Source organism: Oculina patagonica, chromosome 1, assembly GCF_052425735.1.
Source record: "Oculina patagonica isolate OP01 chromosome 1, crgOcupat, whole genome shotgun sequence".
In the NCBI taxonomy this organism is placed as follows: Eukaryota; Metazoa; Cnidaria; class Anthozoa; order Scleractinia; family Oculinidae; genus Oculina; species Oculina patagonica.
In genome coordinates, this window is record NC_135758.1 from 21,755,775 (window position 1) to 21,766,739 (window position 10,965).

The 10,965-nt window shown below is 38.8% G+C and overlaps 1 protein-coding gene across 1 annotated transcript in view; it reads left to right on the forward strand.

Moving 5' to 3' along the window:
* Window positions 1–7,500, forward strand: part of LOC144636935 (MAM and LDL-receptor class A domain-containing protein 2-like) — a 74,364-nt gene extending 66,864 nt beyond the window's left edge. Inside the window, exons 55-61 of the mRNA XM_078496135.1 lie at window positions 194–1,245; window positions 1,866–2,071; window positions 2,468–2,639; window positions 3,510–3,570; window positions 4,189–4,381; window positions 5,173–5,352; window positions 6,190–7,500. Coding sequence (XP_078352261.1) covers window positions 194–1,245; window positions 1,866–2,071; window positions 2,468–2,639; window positions 3,510–3,570; window positions 4,189–4,381; window positions 5,173–5,352; window positions 6,190–6,312 — 1,987 coding nt within the window. The 3' untranslated portion in view covers window positions 6,313–7,500. The remainder of the gene's footprint in view (window positions 1–193; window positions 1,246–1,865; window positions 2,072–2,467; window positions 2,640–3,509; window positions 3,571–4,188; window positions 4,382–5,172; window positions 5,353–6,189) is intronic.
* The last annotated feature ends 3,465 nt before the right edge of the window (window positions 7,501–10,965 follow it).

Sequence of the window (10,965 nt, forward strand, 5' to 3'; positions counted from 1 at the left end):
CTGGCACGAATAATTGTCTTCCGACGAAAAAGAAATTAAAGGCTTGTTTCAAATTAAGTGACATGTGAAGTCAGGCTTAAGTTGGTAACTGTTTAAGCATCAACAGTGATCAACAACATTGAGATGAGAGAGAGAGAGCAGAAAAGGAGACAAGATTGTTCTTCGTGCCAACGTTTGTTTTACCCTCACACAGGAAACTTGACCGCTTCATCCTTTGCTGCTACGCTAAGAAATCAATTGAAGGAGTTGACTGTGAATCCCCAGTCGATGAATTTTCAAGCTGTGACGACCTCATGAAGAACAAAGCTCTTCAGATTTGTATTTGGATTCTTGGAATTCTCGCCTTTGCTGGCAACCTTCTTGTCATAATATGGCGAATCATTGATAAAGAAGAGAACAGGGTTCAATCTTTCTTGCTGACAAATCTAGCAGCGGCTGACTTGTTGATGGGAGTCTATCTGTTGACAATCGCAATCATGGACTTGAGGTGGCAAGGGGAGTATTTTAAACATGACATCGAATGGAGATCTGGCATTGGTTGTCAAATTGCTGGAGTTCTTTCGATGCTCTCCAGCGAAGCATCCGTGCTGATTCTAACCATTATCACCATAGACAGGCTAATATGTATTGTCTTCCCTTTCAAGTTCAAGCGCCTCACATACAAAGCCGCAGTTTTCGCCTGCATAGGAGTATGGATATTTGGTGTAGTCATATCAGTGATTCCCATCACTGGGATAAGCTACTTCTACGAAGATGAGAGCGCCGGTAGCTTCGGTTTCTACAGCCGCTCCGCCGTTTGCCTTCCTCTCCAGCTGTCGGAAGGGACACCGGCTGGTTGGGAATATTCTGTCTCGTTCTTCGTCGGTTTGAACTTTATTTCTTTCACGTTCATCCTCGTCGCTTACATTTCAATGTTCTGGACGGTGAAGCGTGTATCCCGCGCCGCGCGATCGACAAATTTAAACAAGGAATCCGCCATGGCCAAGCGCCTTGTCTTCATTGTGATGACAGACTTCTGCTGTTGGATGCCCATAATTATAATCAACATTTTGTCTCTGACTGGAAATTTTGAGGATCCGAACAAGTTTGCTTACGTGTGGATAGCAGTGTTTGTTCTTCCACTCAACTCTTCCCTCAATCCAATCTTGTACACGTTTTCCACCGAGAGAACTAAACGAAGCTTAACCCGTAAGCGAAAAAAGGCCACGAGCTTGGTTATGAAGACGCTGAATAGTCGTATGCCAGGTGGGTAGAACCCGAAGTCATTTACACAAAGACATTACAATGTGACACAGTCAGAACTTTTCTTTGGCACACCTCCCGCAAAGAGACACCTCTCATATATAAGAGGACACCCTCCCAAAAGGGGGCAGCTCCTGTAAGGCGACACTTATTACAAGTGGTTGCATCCCATAATGGGGATCCTGCCCTAAGTAGACGCCTCACGTAACAGCACACTAAGTTTTGGTCCCTTTCGCCCTCGAATACTTTCTCCACAAAGGGACACTTTCTTCGGTGCGTTTCCTGAGGGGGTGTCTTCTCCTTTCCTAATTTTTCGTTTTTTTTTATGTTCTTACCTGAAACGCAATTTGTATTTGTTGCAGAATTTCTGCACTTCATTATCCTTCGTCACCACACGCTATGTCGCACGCCGTTAAAACTTGAACCACGCGTTACCTTCTCGATCTCGTAGATATTATTGTAACTGCTTGTTTAAGGGAATTAAATTAGCGCCAGTACATTTTTGCCAGTTTCCATGACTTTCGACCAGTAAAAGACTGCATGGGTTCACTAGCTGTCGGCCTGTTATGCTTTAGCATTTGAACCTTGACGTTTCACTGGGACGTTTTATGGAATTTTTCTAGGTCGGAGACAAACAGTTGATTGGCTGAAAACATCTGATGACGTCACCTTGGTTTCCAACGTCATCCCTGGTTTCAGTCCTTTTCCTTCGCCGAGACCAGCGGCAACACACGAAAGAGAGAGCCTGAAACAAGTGCATAATGCGAAACTTAAGCTGATTGAACAAGTAGACATTCTGCAAGACGACACTGCTGAAAAACGTTCAACAGTAAGTGCATGAACAGATAACTCTCCTAATTGACATGTACAGTATGCGCCCTTACTCGCGCGTCAGGAGTAAATACAGTCAAGTCAAGTTTATCAGTGACACTTTTTATATGTTTGCATTTAATTATTATTAAAAATTAGACTACCAGCCTGCGTTTCTAAGAGCGAATAGTCAACGAGACGCAGCCGAGTTGACTATCGCTCATAGAAAACGAGGGCGAGTAGCCTAATTGTTATAGTAAAAACTCTAAAGGATTGCAGTCCAAAATGTCATTTTTATGTACTTGTAAGTCAAAAAATCAATAGAACCAATAAGACTCGTTGATTTCCAATAAAACACGGCTGAGTTTCAACTAAAAAGCTATAGCTCATCGTTCATTCTCCCTTGTCCTTGCAGGGTTATGCTGTAGCTTGGTGCGAGGAAGGAACTTTTCTAAGTATGGTGTTACTGAAATACTTTGCAAAAGAATACAAGGAGGACTGGTTACGAGAGGTTGATATGGTGCAGGGCCTGTCCTGTGGCAGACAACCACTATCTCATCTACTTCATTATCGCTGGCACTCCAAAGGCGAGTAAATATAACTAACTAATGAATTATTCTGTATTTTAACGGCTTAACTTTTTGGTATATGCCAGACGGAACTATATCACAGTCCTTTATACTCATTTTTTATTATACTTCTTTTCCTAACTATGTACACAGTTTATTGCAAAGCATGGATTTAAATGAGAAATGACTCTTTTCGCGAAAATCAGTATTGTTCATTAGCTGGACTATGACTTCTTCTTGGACGGCTGTTTCTCCAACCATTCTATTGACTCCCATAGTGTCTTCTGGGCGCAGATGCAAATGAAAGCTTGTGGCTAAGCAGAGGGCTTTAAAGGGGTAAAATGTGAACTGGGATTTGAGCAAATTTTTATTGGGAAAATGGGATTTGAGTCACTGGGAATGGGATTTGGTCACTGGGAATGGGATTTGAGTCACTGGGAATGGGATTTGGTACTGGAAAGGGATTGGAGGAATGGGATTTGAGTCACTGGGAATGGGATTTGGTCACTGGAAATGGGAATCGCAAACAGAAAAACAATAGAACTGGGAATAAGATTTTAAAAACTGGGAAAACAATAGGCTGGGAAATGGGACTTGGACGTGGACTTAGAAATGGGATCTATAACCCCCTTCAGGACTCTCTAAGAAGAAAATGGAGTAGCGGTCTTGGAATTTATATTTGCTAGCAAAAAAGGATGAATAGATGATGTCTGATAATGAGGACTAGTAATGAATTAATTCCCTTCCCTCAGAAGAAGATTGAAATAAAGAGCTCTTCCAACCTTGTCTACATGAAGCTATTTCCTGTATCGGTTGCACCTATCATATTCAGCGTTTTTGCAATGTTGTTGATATTTAAGTGACTGAAGTGTTTTCTTTCTACTTTAGCTCGTGACCAAAACATTGAACATGGAAAAGTAAGGATTCGGGATTTCAACTCAAACAGTAGGTTAGTTTTATTTTTGCGTGTTTCTTACAATTGGATTGCGATGTCAGTTAAGCGTTGTTTTTTTTTTTCAACCTTTTCCCGGCTTACGATATACGCCAGATTCAGATTCGATGTGATATTAGGAACCGGGGAGCAACTTTCACAAAGTCTGATATGAATGACTCGTTACTCTTTGAGAAGAGAACAACACAAAAAAAAAAAACAGCAGGAATTCCAATAATTCTGCTAATCCCCCTCCCCCCAACACCACCACCCTCAAAAAAATAGCTAACAATTATTCAACGACTTGGAGGTGAATACACTGTACTTTGCTTATCACCTCCGAGTTAACCAATCAGAGCGCGCGAAAAGCACTATTCTCTTGTGTTTACTGTTGACTAAAGGACCAGTAGAATAACAAGCTTCCGATAATTGCTTCCATACTGGATAAGAGACGTGTCCCATCATGCATCCTAGTGGAAACGCAATTTTTTTAATGGAGAGCACAACACGACAAAAAGGATCTGGGAACGAGTTTAATTTACCTTTCCTCCCAGGCCTTAAACAGTGTTTTACAAACTTATCTTCTCCTTCTCATCCCTGAATACAAATTGTTTTTTTCTCATTTTTTCTCCTAAGATTAATTTGCTATGATTTTGTGTCGAGTTCAACTTTGGAAGATTTCCTTTGCGAGAAAGGAACTGTTCTTAACTTCGATGGAGTGTGCGCCATTGCATGTGACGTCATCAGTGCCATTGAACGACTTCAGGATCATGGGATACTCCATAACAACATCACAACAAACAACATTTTGATTGGTCAATGTTCAAGAGTAAGTGAAACGATGGACTTCGAGCGCCTTTTTTTTCTTTTTAGTTCGTAGAGAAAGAAGCGAGGAAAAGCAAAAGGACTAATGGCCTAGCGAGATTTTTTTCCTCTCGCCGTATTTTGCTTCTCTCTCGAAAAACTAAGGAACAAGAGGGACTGCATGTAGATCAGGAAAGCAAAGGGTTATTTGTGGCTACAGGTTGAATAATATCTTGATATATAATAAAGGTTCTTTAATTTACTGTTAATGTAATGTTTCGCTAGTCTGAATTTCACATCTTCCTCTGGCCGGGAGTAAACGACCAAAGGAAGACGTCTGAAATTAAGGCTACAGTGTTCGCCAGTAGGCATCGTATTCTATGAAATACTGAGTTGCAAGCTGTTAAAAAAATCTTTCTAGTTTAGATTGGTTTTTGTAAACATACATTAACAGATGTGCGCGCAAAACAGTTGCGACTTGTTTACTTTTTTTCGTTTCGTCATATTTAGTCAGGAAACGGTGCCCTTGCCGTTCAGGAAAATATTTTTTGCAGTTAAGACATTTGAGACTTTTTTACTGTTGTGTTCTTGTAAAACTGTAGTACATAACAATAAATAAACCTAGTATAAACCAGTGCGGCATAAACTTAACCTCCATAAAGAAACGACGTAAAATCAAAACAAGGGAAACGTTTGATAAGAGAACTGGATAAGAGCTTAGCCTTTCCTCTTGACCGTACGTAAATTTTATTTATCGAGACCTTCTCTAAATCTATGTTTTAATCCGGTACATAATTTTTTATTGTATCTTCTAAGCTTCCCCCTATAAAAGCAGTCTTGGGAGGATTTTCTCGAGCGTCCAAGTTGAACGAAGCTGGCGCGTTTACAAACTTTGCGGCTGATGAGCAGAGCATCTGTGGAAACGATATTGAACAATTTGGACAGTTGCTTGCTACCTTATTAGGACATTGTCACGGCTCTAGTGAATACACCCAGGTAAATATTGTTATTTGTATTATTATCTTCGTTCTTCTTGCTTTGCCTTCTCGCCAATTTACATTGTGTTATTATATGGTCGTTCACCAAAAATAAAGTTTATTAATCACTGGCCGAATTATTAGTGTCTTGGGCTCCTGATCCGGCTTTCTGTCAGATTCTTGTTTTACCTATTTTTCACACCAGTCACGAGGTTGGTCGGACCGGGGGCCTGGAAACTGCTCCGCTAAACATTAACTTCTACCAACAAACTTGACTCCAATTCACACCAGCCAGTTGGGGAGGGGGGGGGGGGGAGGGCATTTAGGGGACTGGACCCGGGAGAAACGAGTGAGGTGACCGCCCAAGACAGGGAGGCAGGCCGAAAGAAGGTTAGAAAAGGAGTCGTTCAGCCCTTTTCCCCCCCCGCCCCCCCCCCCCGTGTTTTGTTAAACCATGTTTAAAAATTTAAGGCGAAAACATCAGCAGGAAAGTGAAAGAGTTCATTTTACAGAAGATTAAAATTAATTTTCACAAATCGTCATCTAACAAATCTCAGTAAACAATGACTGTCGTGGTCCCCTTAAACGCCTTTAGAATTCTTGACGATATAAAACATCCTCTGATTCATTTGACCAACGCAGTATAATGCACTTTTATTTACATAAGCTTTTTTCACGTGTTTACAAAGATTGACAAAAATTATTAGCTTTAGGTGAGAAACCCATGATGAAATTCAGAGACTACGAGACAGTTAGTCATTGTAGAATAAAACTTGACAGATTTACGATACTTCTGACAATAAAGAAGTTTCCCTTACATTTCTTTCTAATTTAAAGGTTATTGTTTTTCTTTTAGCTACACGAAATAATGAACCTGTGTTTCGAGGAGACAGTAGAGAACAGACCAAAGGCTTGTTACATCCGGGAACTACTGGAAGAAGCCTGGTACTGCGTGGGAATCTGGGATACCTGCCTGTAAAAAACTTTGCTTCGGACGGGCTCGCTGTCTCGCTTAATGCTAAAGGAACGCAATTATATTATTTTAATAAAGACGAGACGAGCGACTCTTAGAATAAAAGAAATTTATTCCCTAGTGAATAAATAATTTTATGCTGATTGCAGCGCTAGTTAATATTTTAATAACTGGGCCCCGGTTTCATACGGGACCTTGGATATTTGATTATTTAAATCACAGCAGGCCAGGTTACAGGCCTCTTTTTCTCCAGCTCGAATACAGAAAGCTTTGTTTAGCGTTCATGAAGCATAAAATAAGTTATTTTGGAAGAATTAATTTCATTTTTTGTTTAATTTTGTAAATACACTAGTCCGCTAGCTTTAAGGTTCCATATACTCTGAGAATAAATTATTATTTAAAGTTTGTCACAGCTCCTTTTGTGTCTTATACTCCAAGCTGGCGTCGATCCGTACAGGACTTTTCCCCAGGCCCTGACCGCAAATTCGACACGTTTTAGCCGCAGCGAAATAAGGAGGCCTGGGACGTCGGCCAAAGGGTCGGTCAAAGGTCGGTCAGGGTTCGGTAAGGGAAACTTAATCAGTTGGCTCGTGCATTTCGGAAATCGATAAGAACGCAGGCTCAGACATCGCCGGTTATCGAGGCTAATATGTCCAGTATTTTTTAAAAGATTAAAAAATGGTCTATTGTAACGTTTTGCTTCTAGCAGCCTACAGAAATTTGGAAATCAACTGAAAGCATTTTGACTTTGTTGACTGCTTATCCAATCTTTCGGCCGAGGAAAGGGGAGCCCGTTTTTTAGCGAAAGAAAAAAAGTCTATAAAAGAAAGAGCAATGACATCATAAAATACAAAACAATCTCGAAAGCGGGGGCATAAGCGGGGGATTTCTTCATGCAAGATTATGAGGGCTTTTTCAGATTTAGCCTTGGGGAAAATTATTTGTGACGAAAAAAAATTCTCAAACGTGAAGAAATCCGACATGTTTGTCGTGAGATCGCGGGTTTATCTCATTTCGTTCGAGAACTTTCTTCCCCCCAAATCGAAACAGGATGAAATATAAAGCGCCATGTGAGATGCGGACGTCCGTTTCCAAAAAGGAAAACCTTTGTATGTACTTTGGTAATTAATTACTGAAATTGCTGTTTCCAAACAAGATTTTTATTAAATAATAAAGATTTTTATTTATGTTAAAGGAAGCTATTTAAAGTGTAGATGTTTTAAATTTAAAATTAAAACTATAACTTTGTCTAATAACATCAAAACTACTCTTGCGAAATTTTGTTCGTGGTATTTTAAAGGGAACCTTTTTCAGCCTTTGAAGAACTTTTTATAGGTTAAGATTTTTTTGATTCGTTTCTAGGTTCGAAACTTATTTCAGAGGTAATAATAGATTTGTTTCATCATCGAGTACCGAAGAACAAAGGAAGTAATTGTAAAAATAAGTACAACATCCGCTTGGAATGAAACACATGTTGTATTCACTTACAGTAATCATAATGCTGAATGGGGCGGTAGTAAATTACTGTTATGCCGGCTAGACTAACTTATGCATAAAAAATTTCATTCCAGTTAGCTTATCATCTTAATTTAGGAAAGGCACAATTATTTAGCATCTGTCAGACAACGTTTGTTTTTCACCGAATTTAAGTTTCCGCTGTCCTTTTTCCACACTGAGACACAACTATAACACCATTTCAGCTCTGTATTTAAATTCGGATATATTTTTGTTTATGCGAGGCCAAAAATAATTTCAACATATACGAAAAAGTTTATTTTTAATAAAACGGACAAAACTGATTATGGCTTTCAAATATTAATTCATTAAACTCCTAAAATAATTTGCATGTATTCAAGAGCAAACCTTCAGCAAACCCGTCTTTAAATTAAATTTTATTGTTACTTATTTTCGCGGGCTTATTTGGAATAAATTGGGAAAATATTTATTTTTATTAAAAAACATTTTTAATAAACTATTCCCAAATCTCACGTGACTTTTTAGAAATGTATGCAGACCGCAAAAGATAAATATAATACAGTACTTCACCGCAATGTTTTTTAATCAGCTGTGGTTAATTTTAGTGGCAAAACAGTGCCAGTTTTCATATCTTTTTATATCCCAGTTTGACAAAGATAAGCAGAGCAAATCTTAATCGCAATCTTTGGTTAGCTTCTGGGATTTCGGTTTATAACAATGTTTTATTTATCATAGACGTGAAATCAATGGCTTTTCACATGTTTTCATTTGTGAAGTAATAAAATTTGCATACCGCGTATTTCCTCAATAGAACCACCTTAATTTCCCGGGGGGGGGGGGTGGGCCCGGGCTTAATTTATATAAAATTATTTTTCTCACTTCAGACGTTAATTCCGTTTGCTTGATTGGATAATTTAAATTTTGCGATTTTATGCGGACAATTGTTCGAGAGTGGCTCTTTAATCGAAGGTGGGTGATGAAATTTGCTGTTCGATGACAGTTTTTTCTGAGTGTTTTCCTAAAGGTTTTCCCAAGCTCTTTCGGGCTTAGTTAGATTTTTCCGTTATCACTATTACAAAGCTTATTGCACTTTTAAGGCGGGGGGTATACCCGAATTTGAATGAAATTTTAGGAGGTTTAGAGAAGGGGTGGGAGAAAAACTAAAAAATTGAAACACCACCAGACAGTTGTCCCCCACGCAAAAGCATTTCAGGTTGTCAGGGGGACTGTCTGGTGTCCGTCTACCAATTTTTTTACTTCAAATTCGAATTTTAAAATCACATAAAATCTCTATTTTTTTCATACTTCTCTAAATTTTACTAATCCTTTGAGAAAAACTATCTCCTCTCAAACATCCCCAAAAACCACCCAAATATTTACAAAACACCGCAAAACATAGATTCTTGTTTTGAAACGCGAACGAGATATTTGAACAAAATCCAAGTTAAGGAGGGGTGGATAAACATCCTTCAGAACAAACCCTAGAACACTTTCTAGTCTCACCAGGGCCCCGCAAGGCCAAAAAAAAAACAGAACGGTTTTCATGTAACTAAAATATTATAATGTGGTTTCCCCTGCTGCTTCTGACGTAGGGTATACTTTTATTTGATTATAGTTCTGGTTCTGTTTCCTGGATTGAAGATGGGACCTAACATTGGCCAAAAACCAGGGAAAATACGGATTTCCCTCGTTCGCTTTCGTTATCTATTCTCGTTCCGCTTTCCATGAAGGATATGGATCAAAACACCTACTTCTTTAGCGAAACTTTTTTGCATCCCCTCTCCTGTCTGTGACCTGATTCCATAATCAGGCGATCGAATTCAAGCATGTGATCAGCTTTTTCTCCTCAGTTTAACACCCTTGTTTGATTAGTCGCCCCTCTTTATTTTATCGAATACTCTTTTATTTTGACGACCTGTTTAACTTGTCAGCTTGCCAGACAGTTACCGGTAAAAAAGGTGGTAAATCGTCTTAGCTACGGACGGCTGGTTTATCTGATTGATTTTTTTCCTTTCTTTTCTCCCGGCGTTTCTTCATTCTGAATCAAAATCTCATAGGAAAGCATTGACCCGCAGCTTGCGAAGATACTCCGTTGCTCCCTTATTATATTTCAATTCTGTTCAAGTTTTACATTTCAAAAAACTGTCACTTTTTATTGTTTTATTGTTTAATACCTGTATATAAACAACTCAAGGGAAATGTGCAAGAGACAAGACGTAACAGAAAATTAACATTGACACTGGTGTTGTTTATCAATGAAAAAAGGTTTCGCGGGAAAACTCCGGAAAGTGTTTTTAAATGCAACGTTAGCGAGAATTTCCCCTCTGTGTTTTATTGTTGTTAAATTTTTATCAATGAGCCGTCCTTTTCACCGTATAAAAACGGAAACATGTATTCAATTGAACAACCTTTTTACTGTAGTTATTAAATAATTTATGCTTTTTGGCCAAACAATGGGCTACACCAATCATATTCTTTGTTGTGGAGAATTTGCGCACGTGTGCTAAATGTGTGGGCTTTTTGTTTGGTCAGTGCGCCATTCCTTGTGCCTCATTATAAAACCGTTTTTCTCAGTTTCAATTTCTGGCATTTTTGTTCCTGAGCCGGATATGTAATGAAATCAAAAGCGTTGGCCGATCTTTCCTGTTTTCTTCAGGCGAGAAATACAACAAGCAAGTAATTATGCGTGGAGTTGTATATTTATTGACCTTAATAGAAAATTTTCATTTATAAACGCCGAGAAAACAATTATGCTTAATATAATATTGATTTTTTTTTTCGTGCAAGCGCCGAGAGATTTTTGTTTGCGGTTGAAAGTGGCATTTTCTATTTTTATCAACACGTTTTATCGCGTTAAGTGTGAGAGGCGATTTGCATTTTATATTTTTTATGACCGTAATGAAAATGAATATATGTTGATAAGAAATCGACCTGAAATTGATTCAAATAAATTTCAGCCTATTGTCTTCGTTGCCTGCGTTGCCTTGCAAATTGAAGTTCAAGCCCAGGTGATTTTGTCGATAGCAGCTAATTGGTCTGGAAGTGGTTTTCAAGAAAATATTCGCTTTCGAAAGTGGCAGACCAAGGGTAGCCATTCTTCAAAGTCAATGTGCTTTGTATTGATTGTCAGAAAACTACTAGAGAATTAATTACCATGGTTGTCGAAGACTGTTACACTCGGCT